At 32.4% G+C, this 15054-nt stretch overlaps 3 protein-coding genes across 3 annotated transcripts; 2 read left to right on the top strand and 1 right to left on the bottom strand.

Moving 5' to 3' along the window:
- The first annotated feature begins 1299 nt into the window (after positions 1–1299).
- On the top strand, positions 1300–3820 carry LOC123910553 (pentatricopeptide repeat-containing protein At4g31070, mitochondrial-like). The gene has a single exon (XM_045961699.1). It carries the CDS (start codon positions 1472–1474, stop codon positions 3338–3340), a length of 1869 nt encoding a protein of 622 aa, XP_045817655.1. The 5' UTR covers positions 1300–1471; the 3' UTR covers positions 3341–3820.
- A 4499-nt stretch (positions 3821–8319) lies between these two features.
- On the bottom strand, positions 8320–9787 carry LOC123910552 (probable myosin-binding protein 5). Its single transcript, XM_045961698.1, has one exon. The coding sequence runs from the start codon at positions 9479–9481 to the stop codon at positions 8663–8665; it is 819 nt and encodes a 272-aa protein (XP_045817654.1). The 5' UTR covers positions 9482–9787; the 3' UTR covers positions 8320–8662.
- A 2100-nt stretch (positions 9788–11887) lies between these two features.
- On the top strand, positions 11888–14564 carry LOC123910550 (U3 small nucleolar RNA-associated protein 18 homolog). Its single transcript, XM_045961697.1, has 2 exons — positions 11888–11974; positions 12729–14564. The coding sequence occupies exon 2, from the start codon at positions 12744–12746 to the stop codon at positions 14406–14408; it is 1665 nt and encodes a 554-aa protein (XP_045817653.1). The 5' UTR covers positions 11888–11974; positions 12729–12743; the 3' UTR covers positions 14409–14564.
- The last annotated feature ends 490 nt before the right edge of the window (positions 14565–15054 follow it).

Below are 15054 nucleotides of genomic sequence, written 5' to 3'. Positions count from 1 at the left end.
CATTACATAATAATTTATTAATATGACATTTAATTTTACAAATTGTATCATATCTCATTCTCTAATTTTCTACTTCTCTCTCCTTTCTCTTTATTTCTCTCTTAAGAGATAGATAGAGAGGAAAGAGAGAAATATAAAGAATTAGAAGGAAAAGATCTAAATATCAGTTTTTAAGAATATTGGTGAGTTTTAGTAAAAAAAAAAGTATTGGTTAGTTATTTTGCAAAATGTGTGAAATGCGTAGGGATGGCAATGGGTAGGGTATGGGTAGGGTACTATAGTACCCATCCCCATACCCGCGGATTGAAAAAATACCCGTACCCATTCCCATACCCGCGTGGGTAACAATTTTTGCCCCCGTCCCCATACCCTATGGGTACCTAGGTACCCATACCCATACCCGTTACCCACATTTTTACTAAAAATAAATTGATCAATTATAAAATATCATATAATTTTAATAGAATTAAAAAAAATTAAAGATTTTAATATTGACTAATGAAAATTATAAACAAAATTATTACTAACCTTATGTTAAAGTCCATATTTATGTTAAATATTCACATTATTTTTATATTATGTTATAAATAAACATTTTTATTAAAAATATGTAATAGTTTAGTAGAGTTGTATTGTTTTAAATTGATTTACATATATTATAATATACTAATATAAATAAAATAAATAAATATATATTATGCGGGTATGGGGCGGGGTGGGTACTAAGGTACCCGTACCCGCACCCATACCCGTTCATTTTTGCGGGTAATTACCCATACCCGTGCCCGTACCCAAAATGCGGATTTTTACCCTACCCATTGTGGGTAATTTTTGCGGGTACCCTCTGGGTATGGGTCAAATTGCCATCCCTAGAAATGCGGTGTTATTCAACTTAATCAAATTTTATTGATTTTGGTTGGGTTAAAAAAAATCATATTTTTTACGTTAAACTCAAACCAACTAGACTTTCAGTAAAATTTACACTAAAAACAATTCCAAAACGTTTTACGAATTCTCTTTACATATTTTGAGGTAGAAAAGAAATGTGAGGTGGAGAGAAAAATTGTTCAACTAGACCTCAATGACCTCTCGTTGGTTTGAAATTTGGATTGAATCATTAGACTCTATAAGAAATAATATTTGAAAAAATGTCGAAAAAATTAAAAAAAAAATATTTTTCATGAATATTTTAATACTTACACTAATTTTATTTTTTTTGGAAACATACTACAACAAAATACACTATAATAGTATATGTTTTCTTTTCACAATGAAAAAAACAGACCAAAATCACTCAAACAATGTGAAGTGTTAAAATTGCATAATCAATCACAATGCTTTACTAGCCAAAAATGCATTTAAGCTTAACATTAATGTTAAATTAGTTTTGAATGATTCTATCATAGAAACCTCAAAAAAATGTGATTTTGTACGAGAAACAAAGAAGCTGCACACATACACACACAACACAATGATTCTGAATCTTAATTTGAATCCTCTGTCATACAATTGCATGTCATTCTTCACCCGACAACTTTCAGCCACTGTGGTCCACACACAATCCCCTTTAGACCATATCAAAAACTTGGTTTCAAAGGGTCTTTATCACCAAACACTTCAATTTTTCACACAACTACACTTCCATGATCACCATTTCAATTTAATCCCTTGTGTTCTTCCATCAGTTATCAAAGCATGTTCATATACTCACTTTCATGCATTTGGTACACAGCTTCATTGCTTAGCTCTTATTAGAGGCTGCTACTCCGACCCAATTGTCTCGAATTCGATTATTTCTATGTATGCTAAGTTTTCGGATATCCAATCGGCACGCCAAGTGTTTGACACAATGCCTCATAGAGACCACATCACCTGGAACTCCATGATCAATGCTTATTTGCAAAATGGGTTGCTTGCGGAAGCTTTGCAAACGTTTAAAGATTTGTACTTTATTGGTTTGCTTCCCAAGCCGGAATTGTTAGCGAGTTTGGTATCCATGTGTGGGAGGAAAGCGGATTCGGGTTCGAGGATAGGAAGACAGATTCATGGTTTTGTTGTTGTTGATGGGAGGATACGAATTCAACATTCGGTTTTTCTGTCAACTGCTTTTGTGGATTTCTATTTTAGGTGTGGTGAATCTTTGATGGCTCTGAGTGTGTTTGATGGGATGGAGACGAAAAATGAGGTTTCGTGGACTGCATTGATATCTGGTTGCACTGCTAATCAAGATTATGATGTAGCTTTAGCATGCTTTAGAGAAATGCAGGTTGGGGGAGTTAACCCGAATAGAGTAACACTGATTGCACTTTTAGCAGCTTGTGCAAGGCCAGGCTTTGTTGAATATGGAAAGGAGATTCATGGCTATGCATTTCGTCATGGGTTTGATTCATGTCATAATTTTTCATCAGCTCTCATAAACATGTATTGTGAATGTGGAGAATCACTGCACTTTGCTGAACGAATTTTTGAAGGGTGTAGTTTAAGGGATGTGGTGCTATGGAGTTCAATCATAGGGAGCTATTCTCGAAGAGGAGAAAGCGATAAAGCTTTGAAGCTTTTTAATAAGATGAGAACCGAGGAAAATGAACCAAACTCGGTAACTTTATTGTCAGTGATATCTGCCTGTACAAACTTATCTTCATTGAAGCATGGCTGTGGAGTCCATTGCTATATCTTGAAATTTGGACTTGGTTTTAGCATCTTTGTATGCAATGCACTTATAAACATGTATGCCAAATGTGGCTGTCTAGACGATTCTCACAAGATATTCCTAGAAATGCCGAATAGAGATTATGTTACATGGAGTAGTTTGATTAGTGCCTATGGCCTTCATGGCTGTGGAGAACAAGCTTTACAACTTTTTTATGAAATGAAAGAGAGAGGAGTGAAGTCTGATGCAGTCACATTTCTTGCTGTTTTATCTGCTTGTAATCATGCCGGCCTTGTCACCGAGGGACAACAAGTATTTGAGCAAGTAAATGCAGATTGTGAAATTCCAATCACTGTAGAGCATTATGCATGCCTAATTGATCTTCTTGGAAGATCAGGGAAGCTTGAAGATGCTTTGGAAATGTTGAGAACAATGCCTATCAAACCGAGTGCAAGAATATGGAGCTCTCTCGTATCGGCTTGTAAGCTTCATGGAAGATTAGACATTGCAGAACTACTATCATCTCAGCTTATAAAATCAGAACCAAATAATGCTGCTAATTACACATTGTTGAATATGATTTATGCTGAGAAGGGTCATTGGCTTGATATAGAACAAGTGAGGAAAAACATGAAACTACAAAGATTAAAAAAATGCTATGGATTCAGTCGCATTGAGGCTGGAAATTAGATCAAGTTTCTAGCAAAACAAAGAAGAATGTTTGAACTTTGAAGACTAGGTAGACAGGATCAAAATGCTTTGACAGAATGCTTTCTTGGGGCTTTTTTTGCCTCTCAACCAAAGAGCACGTAGTTTGTAAAATAATATATTAACGGGACAAAGCAAGTTGGTTGTTGAAAATCAAATAGGTGGACAATGATCAATGGAATTTGGGCTAATTCACATGGAATTTGTATCTTCGAAAGCAAGCTGTTATAGTCAAATAAAGCAAGAAGGGAAGTGTATTCCTAGCTCAACTAGGAAAATGTTGGTATTGTTACGTCGGACGTCTTCATTTTGCAGCTGTGTGTGTAAATTTCAGTATTACTTGTTACGATACTTCGTCTAAGAAAAAAAAAAGGAAGCCTTACGTGTAAAAAAAAAAGTAGGAAAATAGTAATAGTAATAGTTAAAATTCAACTAACAGCCTGCATAATTACCTTATGTTTAAAATTTAATCTAAAGTAAACAATGTTTTGAAATCGAATGATTCAATTTACTTTTCATAGAGTTTCTATTCAAATCTTGTTTTTTGTACGATTTCTAAGAAAATGAGATTTAGTAATCCGAAGTTTGAACAAAACGATAATATTTTTAAAGATTGTTCAAATCAAGATTTAAACTCGAGTCTTTATAAAAATTCTCTTTTAACTAAAGTTCATTAACCACTTAAGTTTTACCAATTAATTTATTTAAATGTTGTATCTTTCATTTAAAAAATTGTTTTCAATTTATTAATTAATTTTTATTTTTTTAAAAATGAAAAATTAATAACATTATTTTAAATGATAATTATTTATTTGTAAATAATAACAAGTGTTTAAAAAAATTATTTAATACATACTTCTAATTATTAATTTCTCTAGTTCTTTATTTATATTTTAATTACACACTTAGTTATTTATCAACTGTTTCAACCTATTTATTTCTCTATGATAAATATTTTAGAGTAATATTGATTACTATTGCATTGAACCTTTTTTTGGGTAGATACATTGAACTTTAAAAATAACAAATAATTAAAAAAAGTTGTATAGAAAAAAAAAATATAAGCAAAAATGAACAAAAGAGTGATATTAGTTTTTGGTTTTTAAATGAATAATTTCTATTTTTAATTTCTTTATTAATATTCTTAACATATTTTTCCTGAATTGTTAATTTTTTCTCTCTAATTGCCAATATTTAATTGAAGAGAAAATAGGGAAAAAAATAATTACAAGTTCATAGGTCGTCCAATCGTGAATCTTCTTTATGAGATGTATCTATATTTAACGCTCACACACTAACACACCATGTATGATTATTTCTGATAAAGAGAACTTATGAAAAACATTGTTCAACATGTAAAATTTAAATTTTGTCGTAGTCTTCAATGGTAAATAATTTAAGTTCTAACTTTTTATTTTTAACGTGAATATATATATTTTTTAGTGTTGTATGTGCCTTTTAAGTTTAGATACTTCTTTTTTTTACTATGTTAGAATCAAGTAAATTTTAATAGTGAGATGATGAACATAAGCCTCTCATTTAATTCAAGAAAAAAGCTATGTATCCCTAAAACATTAGTCATGATAAAATCACTATGGTAGAATGTTGTTTCCGTGGTTCAAAATCGTTAAAATAGTTTTCATCCACCGAAGAGATTACTGGATTGAGTCGCGGGTCGATACGCTCTCTTTAAGACGTTTCGCGGCACTGCCCAAAATTGTGCAAGGCAGACGATCAACCACGAAGTCCCCAGGATAAAACAGCCCAGTTCTACTGATACCGATAAATACTGCACTGTAGATATCGGGCAAGAATTACACCCTCAATTATGATACTTAAACCAGTGCGCAATGGTTTTAAGTTCATTCTAATATGGTGCTATGACCATTCCAATATGGTATTGAGACCATTCTTATATGGTAACTAAGACCATTCAAATCATAGGGAATATGGTTCTATGACCATTCTTAAATTAAAGGAACCGTGATACTAGGATCACTCTTAAAACATAATAATAATAAGGTTTCTCTCTTATTCATTATGAAATAATATAAAAACCTAGTAACATTAACAAGCATCACTGCTTTTCGGGTATTATAATGACGAATTAAAGTTAAGAGACACTTTAACAAGCATATCAAATCATCAATTTATGTCTCAAAACCCTAACACGAGCAATCACATGTAGCTATGAAATAATCATATAGATATGAATCAAACATAACACTAATATATCACTGTCTTCATTTATTTTCATTAAGAAAATTGAATAAGGGAACATTCACTAGCTGCATGGATTATATAAATATAATATAGCCAAATAAACATATATACAGCAGTCATATAATAATCTATATGTTCCACATTCTCATATACCACAATTTAAGATAGATAGAAGTTGGATGATAGATTATCATTACCATATAATTATGAGAAGCTTGAGTTCGTCATACTCGGCGTTAAACAAACTGAAGAATGAAAGGGGTGATTCTAACAACCAAAATCATGTCATCTCGACTGCTGCTCCCTTGATTTATCTTACCAATATATTTTCTCACTTGATTGCGGCATAACACAAGATAAGAGAGCATTTTATTGTGTTCATGTTCACTAGGTTTTTTTCTCTTTCTGAATTATATATATAAAAAAACTGTAGCAAGCTAACTACTTATTTTAAGATCACACTTATCACTTAATAAATGGGTGAGGTGGTCATTAAAATAGGAACACATGTTTTTACTTTTTCTACTACCATTCCTATAATTTAGTAACTCTAAGTTTCTACAACATGAGTCTATTTCCATTATTTTTATTCTCAAAATACACATTAGTATATAATACATACTAATATGTTCTAGTACCCGATGTGGGACTCAACTATTTTATTTTCAATTCACACATAATGTGTTATTTGTTCCAACATAGAATGATGGTACCTCTTCCTTTTTTAGCCACCCATGTATTCCAATAAATTTAAGATCTAATTAACAACAAAAAATAATTTGTTTCTTTGCCACAAATAGCATGCTCTTAATTCAAACATGAGAGAATCTAAATCCTTTAAATTTCTGTCTAAATGTTTTTCTATATGACTGTGGTACGTTTTGCTTCTTCTCTTCCAAACACACACACACTTCATCAACCAACATTTTAGTCTTTGCTTCTTTTTCAAACACTACAATCAACTAGTATTTGTGTGTCACGTACAACAAGTTATGTATCCACTCAAGAGCCTAAAATTGGAAAAATTAATATCAACGTTAAATATCCATGTCATTGCTTGTAACATCAAGAACATAGAAAGCTAGCCAATGAATATAATATATACCTTGGAGCATAATCTCTTCAATTGTGGATAAGGATAACTTGGTTATTATTTAAAAAAAAGACAAGTTGGTTAGTTTAATTTGAATTAAAATGAGCTTATGAATAATTTTCAAAGTGATATCACTTCATTTCACACATATAAGGTTCAACAATCTAACCATGAATTTGGGTCGTGATTAGTGAATGACTTAAGGAAGGTCACTTTACACTTGCCTTCCCTACGACACAAGGCAATGAACTCCACTTAATAATACTAGCAGTGGTCCATTTAATTCAACCTCCACGTTTTGTTTCATGACACAAGATACAAATACATTAAAAAAACTTAGGCAAATAAGATTCCATCTACAATCATTGTTGAGGTGAGCAATACAGTAAGATTGTTGGTGGTCCATTTCACTCTCTTTAACGCGACTATTACCAATCACCTAACTAGTTTTTATCTTTATGTAGCTTTAACATAAATATATTATTGTTTTTGAGTTTAGTTCAGTTAGTTGGCAGGACATTGCATTATATATGTACGGGGTTGAAGTTCAAACTCAAGTCATCTCACTTATCCATCTTAAGGGTGAAATTTCTAGTCACCAGACTACTTGACAAGAAAAACCATAAATATATTATTATCATCTTTTTGTTAAATAGTGAGGAAAGGAAATAAAAATGTAGGAAAAATGGTGAGTAAATTTCCATTTTCAGCCAAAAAAATTCATCTCTTACATGGTTAATCGGAAACTTCACAAAAATTTAAATTGGATCTTCTATAGTTTCAGGTATAGAACCAGTTGCATTTAGAGAGACAAACTTTATCTTCCTAAATCTAACGATCTCTACAACTCCGCAACATCATACTATAGCTGTAGAGGATCCAGGTCTGCTAAAATTGGACATTGTATGAGACTAAGTGTATGTTTGGTTTCCATTCTGGAGCAGCCAGAATTGATTCTAGATCCGTAGAATTGATTCTGGCTTGTTTGGTTTCTCAAAAGTAGAATTGATTCTGCCTCCAGAATTGATTCTACTTGAAGCTAGAAATTGTAGCTTCTCATTCTAGAATTGATTTTTACACTCAAATTTTTTGTTCAACTCACTTTTGTATGAATATATACAAACATAAATCAATTCTATCAAACTCAATTCTATCAAAATCAATTCTGTCAAACTTAATTATGTCAAAATCAATTCTGTCAACCGCAGAACCAAACACATACTAAGAAATATGCGCACAATGAGTTTCTTTAACTTTTGGCAAAACAAAAAGGAACCCTTTCCTACCATCTTAATGAAATCTGTGATTTTCACCATTACATGTCAATGTCATTGTTTCATGCTTGCAAGAAAATCCAACACCCTTTCTCCCTCCCCCATTCTTCAATCAAGAGATGTACACAAAAGAAGAAAATGATCACACACAAGCCGTACATAGATATAAAAATTGTATTTTGTACAATTTCATAAAATCCATAGTCATGTGTGTGTGTGCCCATAACTGACAATATCCCAAAGAACCATAGAAAAGGTACACACTAGTACACTGCACTCAGTGCAGAATCACATGATGAGCCATAAAGGCACAACGAAATTTCCTCAAAAGATACATAAGCAAATATTTCTCAAGCAAATGAGTATTAGTATGAACCATAAAGTTGAGGCTAATTAACAATTGAAAAATATCAAAAACAAGAAGCCAAAAGAATGGCACTGTTACCAATCTACAAACACACCATATGTACACAGCATTACATGCCTAAAACCATAATCAGATGCTTGCAATGTCAAGTGCTTCATAAAATTCATTCACAAGACTAATGTAGCATAAAACATTATGAAAGTTGGATTACTTGAAACCCAATTCTACATATGACAAAAGATACAAACTTATCATATCACAGTAGTTATTGATAAATTTAAATGCATTGATGGATAAATATAATTTACAATGGGAATAAGGTAAAATGATGCAAAAGGCATTTCCATCTAGCAATCATGATGAGACTGATGAGAATCATCAACATCATATTCAACAGAGAAATTACAAAACTCCCTAGTAAAATCAGCACCTTCGATTAACTCGATTTCTTCATCCTTCATAAACTCCCTAAGTTTCTCCTTAAAAACCCCCAACTGTTCCTCCAAAAAGGTCTTCTGATTCTCAAGTTGCACAACATTCCATCTCAACGATTCAATCACTTCTTGATCATACTCTTGTCTCTCTTCCACCATTCTCCGAAACTGATTCGCTTGAATCTCAATCGAACTCTTCTCACTCTGCAGCCTCAAAATCATCGCCATTGCTTCCTCCGCCGCACTAGAAGCCGCCACACGCTCTTTCTCAATCTCCGCACACGCAGCAAAATACCTATGTCTCTCCATTTTCACCATTCTTCTCAGCGACATTACATCAAACACCTCATCTTCAGGATCCTCCTCCTTCTCTTTCTCCTTCTCCTTATCCTTCTCATCCAATCCAACAACCCCATCATCACATTTCACCGCAGATTTCAAATTCTTATCCAAATCAACCTCCTTTGGCGGTTTCCAAAACCTGGGTGCATCCGAAAACTTAAGAAACTTAAGACAAATCCCAAAGATCAAAACAAGACCAATGAAATTGAACAAACGAGAAACATAACCAAGAAGAACAAAACCACAACCAAGTTCACTAGCTTGTGTGAGAAAATTGAAAGTGGATGGAAAATCCATAAAGAGAAAAAATTGAAGAGAAAATCGAAGAAATTTATTGTAGTGATGAAGAAAAATCAACAAACAAAAACGACCCAGAGTCTGCATCTGCATAATCTGGGTACACTAACAATAGATTTTGACACAACACCCAATCTTAACGTTAAAGGGTGTTACCTAAAAAATTAAAACAAAAAATAAAACACTATTAATATGTAAGACAAAACAAAAACAAAAACAAAAAACAAGGTTGTTGTTTTTGTTGTTGTTGTTGTGTTAGTTTGATTAAGATGTAAGAAGTGGCATGATGAGTGAAGAGAGAAACATGGAAAGTGAGAGAATTGAAATTTGAAGAAGAAGAATGAAGAAAAAAGCGTAGAAATAGATGTAAGGAAGAGAAAACGGTTAGAGATGAGGTTTTTTTATACCGTTGGCTATTATATATTGTTAATAAATAGTAATAATTCATGTTTATCTTTATTTTTATTTTTATTTATGTTATAAAATAAATGTATTTAATTCTAAGATCCACTGTTTGTAAAAATAAGAATAAAATATAAGCTATATTAGTATATAAATTATACTAGTATAAATAGTAATATGATATCCATGGTATCATGATCCGGTTTGATATATTTTTAAATTATTATATTGTAATTAATAGACACAAAATTTTTAATGATGAAAAGTTAAGGAATTTTTTTCCAAAAGGAAAATTTGTGTGTATTAAAATAATGTATGAATTTTCCTTTTAAATTTAAATTAGTGTTAAATTAGAAAAGATTATATTTATTTTTTTATTTTTTATAATGAAGAGGGCCTAAGCATAAAAAAAGAGATTAGATTATATTTTGATTCTTAAAAATAATTACTTTTTTTGACAAAATTCCTAAAAATAAATGATAAAGATTTAGGAGTATGAATGTCTTTGCTGTAAATTTTAATATGACACCTATAATGCATGAACCCTTTCCTTTAAAAAATTTCTATACAAAGCATTTCCACTTTTTCCTTATATTTTTTTCTGATACTTTTGGAATATGTTTCGGATACTTTATATTTTTAAATTTTACTTTTTAAGAATATTTCCAATCCAATAAAGGTGTTTCCGTTTAAACTAGATTTCATATAAAAAAGTTAAATGGTCTAAAGAATAAAATCTACGTGTATGTAGAGACTAGAGAGTAAAGAACAAAAACAAAATTTATTTACCATGCCTCAAATAAAATTTTCTTTAGTTAAAAGAACCTATGAAAAACCAACAAAATGTATTATAGTTTTTTTCATTAATAAAAATGTATAATAGTGTTTTTACTGAAAAATGTTATATGACATTGATATTTTTTCATCAACCAATAACAATGTCTTTTTTTTTTCTTTCTGAAAAAACGCATAATAACAATTATGGTCCGTTTATTATATGTAAAAAAATGTGTCCTAAGACTCAGTTCAATTGACAAATGTTAATATTATTAAATCAGAGGTTTTCACCTGAGTTTGAACTTAGAACATCATAATCATGTATCTAAGTTTTTGGTGGTGATTGCTACTTCGTTTACATATCCACGCACACAAAAAATAAAAATAAAAACTAATCGTACAAATAATCGTGTTTTAGCTCTAAGGGTTTAGTAGTAAAAAGATAAGAAGATTTTTTACGTTTGGACCGGGGAACCATTCCTTCCAAAGTTTCTATTAACAAAACAAAACAAAAAAATATCGGTTTATTTTTCATCTATGTTTTTTTGGTTATTGTATTATATGTACGAATTTTCTACCGCTATTTAGCGCTGGCTAATTTTGTTGAAGAACTTGTATAGTACACAAAGAAAGTTCTTCCCTCTTAACTACTCCCTCCTGCCCTAAATATAAGAGACAAAACACTTTTTTGATTCATTGAAAAATAAATGTATCTAGTTTATAATATAAACCAAATACATTCATTTTTCAATGAACCTAAAAAGTGTTTTATCTCTTATATTTAGGACTAGAGGGAGTAATATTTTTTCATACGCACGAGCAAGGGACGGACATGTGACTAATTACTTAAAAAGTCTAAAATCTCAAAAAAAAAAAAAAAAAAAAATCAAACTCTATAGAAGTCACTAATATAGACATTTTGAAAATAGTTTAATATGTAAGAGTCTAATGTCTAATTCATTCTTGGAGGCCAAATTTCATTCATTCACATTTGACTAGTATGTTTAATATACTTTGTTCTATTTGAAGTGTTTGGGTGAACTCTTGTCACACTAGTACACATTGGGATCAATTTATATGTATGACTAATTAATTGGGGTGGTATAGAAGAGAGCTCTAAATTCTAATAGAAAAAAGGTGTATGCTAATTGAGAGGTGGTTTGGTTATGTCACCACAGGGGTGGAAAGAAACACAGGGGTGGGAATAGAAACATTATTTTAGTTTAGAGATGATGTTAAAGCCCAGTTGACGCAGGTAAAGCCCAATAGAAAACCGAAAATCCAATCCAATAATTGCTAAACCCTTTTCGCGGCTACGCTGTGTATTCATTTCATTACATTACATCATCACCTAAACCCTTCTCTTCCGCCGTAGACAGACTCAGCCACCGCCATCTTCGCAATAAGGTATTCATTTCCCACACTTTCTATCATGTTTATCAATTTCAATATATTCAATCTCCGATTTTCATTATCACCGCCCCCAACCACCTTGTTTCCAATTTATTGTTACACGAATTCCTCTTATGTTTCATGTTTAGGGTTTCACATTTGTAATTCATTGGCAATTATTATAGTTGTATGGTATAGGTAATTATGGATGTGTTTAGGGACTATTTTGTTGTTTCTTAAGATAGTTTAGGGAGTAAATTGAACTATTTTAATAGTTCAGGGACCACTAACGGCCAACGGAAAAGTTAACCGAGGGACGAAATTGTTTGATGTGAGTATAGTTTAGTTACCTTTTAATTGTTTTTAATAGTTCAGGGACTAGATTGGTGAGATAGTGATATTTTAGGGACGAAATTGACTGTTTACTCGGTTTTTCTTTTTTTTTTTTTTACTGCATGAATGATTTTCCCAGTAGCTGAATTTTGCGGAAATGGTTAAATTCTTGATTATTTGAAACATATGTATGTGTGAAATTAATTCAAGCTTTTCATTATGTTATTTGTGATTTGATTTTATGAATCATTATTATGCTACCCGTTTTTGATTGCAAGTTCATTTTGGTGTTTTGTTGGTTGGATTTGTTGTTGTCTAATACTATCCTAGTAACTTTGTTGTTTGCTTGTTGTTCTCGTAATATATCACAGTTTCCAACTTTCATATTTGATTAGATGTAGGTTTCATCCGAGTTATATGCGTATTTATTTTTCAGGTTTGGTTGTGAAATATGAGTTTAATATCTCAAAATGCTCGCTCTAAGAATGAGACTAAGAGAGAGGAGGACAATAAAGAAAAAGAGATTGAAGATGGGAGAGAGAGTGATGTTGATACCCTGGAAGTGAAAAAGAGGAAGCGAGATGATGGAAAGGAAGAACAGTTGGCAAAGGAACAAGTTAAAGCTATGAAAAAACTTGAGAACTTTTTGTTTGGATCTCTCTATTCCCCTCTTGAATTTGGAAAGGGTGATGATGATGAAGTGGATGCCGAGGCTTCTGATTTGTTCTTCACTGATCGTTCTGCAGATACTGTTCTCACCGGTTACGAAGAAGATGCTGACTTTTTAGATGGAAGTTCTGATGATGATGCTTTGCAAAGAAAGCCAGTGTGGGTGGATGAGGAAGAAGAAAAAGTCACCGTAAACATTGCCAGCGTCAACAGGTTAAGGAAGCTAAGGAAGGAAGAGGATGAGAAATTGATTTCTGGTTCAGAGTATGTGGCAAGATTGAGGGCTCAACATGTTAAGCTCAATCGAGGAACTGACTGGGCACAACTTGATTCAGGGTCAAAAATGGGTGATTCTTCTGATGATGAGTTGACAGATGATGAAAATAAAGCTGTTGTGAGCCGAGGTTATGAGGATGAGGATATGAGTGATATTCTCAGAACAAATGAAGACTTGGTTGTGAAGAGCAGCTCAAAATTGTTGCCAGGACATATTGAATACTCGAAACTTGTAGATGCAAATATACAAGATCCTTCTAATAGTGTGATAAATTCAGTTCAGTTCCATCAAAATGGTCAGCTGCTTCTTGCTGGTGGATTAGACCGGAAGCTTAGGTTTTTTCAAATTGATGGAAAACGGAACACAAAACTTGAAAGCATCTTCCTTGAAGATTGCCCCATTCGAAAAGCATCTTTCTTGCCTGATGGGTCTCAGGTGATAATATCAGGAAGAAGAAAGTTCTTTTATAGTCTTGATTTAGTTAAGGCTAGTGTTGATAAAATTGGGCCACTGTTGGGTAGGGATGAGAAGAGTTTGGAAGTTTTTGAGGTCTCTCCTGATTCTCAAATGATAGCCTTTGTGGGTAATGAAGGTCATATTTTACTGGTTTCAACTAAATCAAAGCAGTTAGTTGGTACTCTGAAGATGAACGGATCAGTCCGTTCGTTAGCTTTTACTCAAGATGGACAAAGGCTGTTAAGCGCTGGTGGTGATGGCCATGTTTACCATTGGGATATGAGAACAAGAACTTGTATGCACAAAGCTGTAGATGAAGGCTGTTTAAACGGCACAGCCCTCTGTACTTCTCCAGTAGGGACACATTTTGCAGCTGGTTCATCGAGTGGAATTGTGAATATTTACAACAGTGACGAATTTCTGGGGGGAAAGAGAAAGCCTATCAAGACCATTGATAATCTGACTACTACAGTGGATTTCATGAAATTTAATCATGACTCTCAAATATTAGCAATCTGTTCAAGTATGAAGAAGAGAAGTTTGAAATTAATACATATTCCATCCTATACTGTTTTCTCTAATTGGCCGCATCCAAATACGAGCCTGCAATATCCCCGTTGCATTGATTTTAGTCCACGTGGTGGTTTTATGGCTGTAGGAAATTCTTCGGGGAAAGTGTTATTGTATAAGTTGCGCCATTATGACCATGCCTAAAACAGATTAGAAACTTTGGCATGCAGATTTTTGTTGTATTTTTTTTTTTTGAAAGCGATTTTTTGTTGTATTTTATTTGAGGTTTTGTGGAATTTTTGAGACTTGAGTTATATTTTATCATTAATTAATGATGAAACTTTGTTTTTCTGCATCAAATAACCAGTTTCATGTCTTGTCTTTTATTTTCTTACATCTACTCTATCTGTATATGAAATGCACTTGCTTTTTTTTGACGGTCTGAAATGCACTTGCTTTTGTTATGAGGACACACCCCCAATTCCCCAACTTAGTTGCAGGAAGCTGTCAGTGACCAACTGCAGCAGCATTCAGATTGATAATTTCTGTAGTGAATTTCAAGATTGAAAATGTCCACACTTAAGGAGCATCATATGATCACTTTAGTGCTGAAGCTTCAAAAACATATCAGAATGAAAAATTCTGTTGATAGTTCAATAGAAAATAAATAGATGATTTTAGGGGATTATGTTGCATGATTTTTATTTGTTAAGACCAAGATGAACATAATAGATTAGATTTCTTTTTCCCTTTCAGAAATGTGCCAACAAGTGCCACTGGTTACTGCTTGCCATATCACACAACAACCCATAGCAACCACTTATTTTAGCACAACAATAGTGTTTGAGCT

The sequence above is a fragment of the Trifolium pratense genome, linkage group LG2 (assembly GCF_020283565.1).
Source record: "Trifolium pratense cultivar HEN17-A07 linkage group LG2, ARS_RC_1.1, whole genome shotgun sequence".
In the NCBI taxonomy this organism is placed as follows: Eukaryota; Viridiplantae; Streptophyta; class Magnoliopsida; order Fabales; family Fabaceae; genus Trifolium; species Trifolium pratense.
This window is presented reverse-complemented; position numbering and strand designations above follow the sequence as displayed.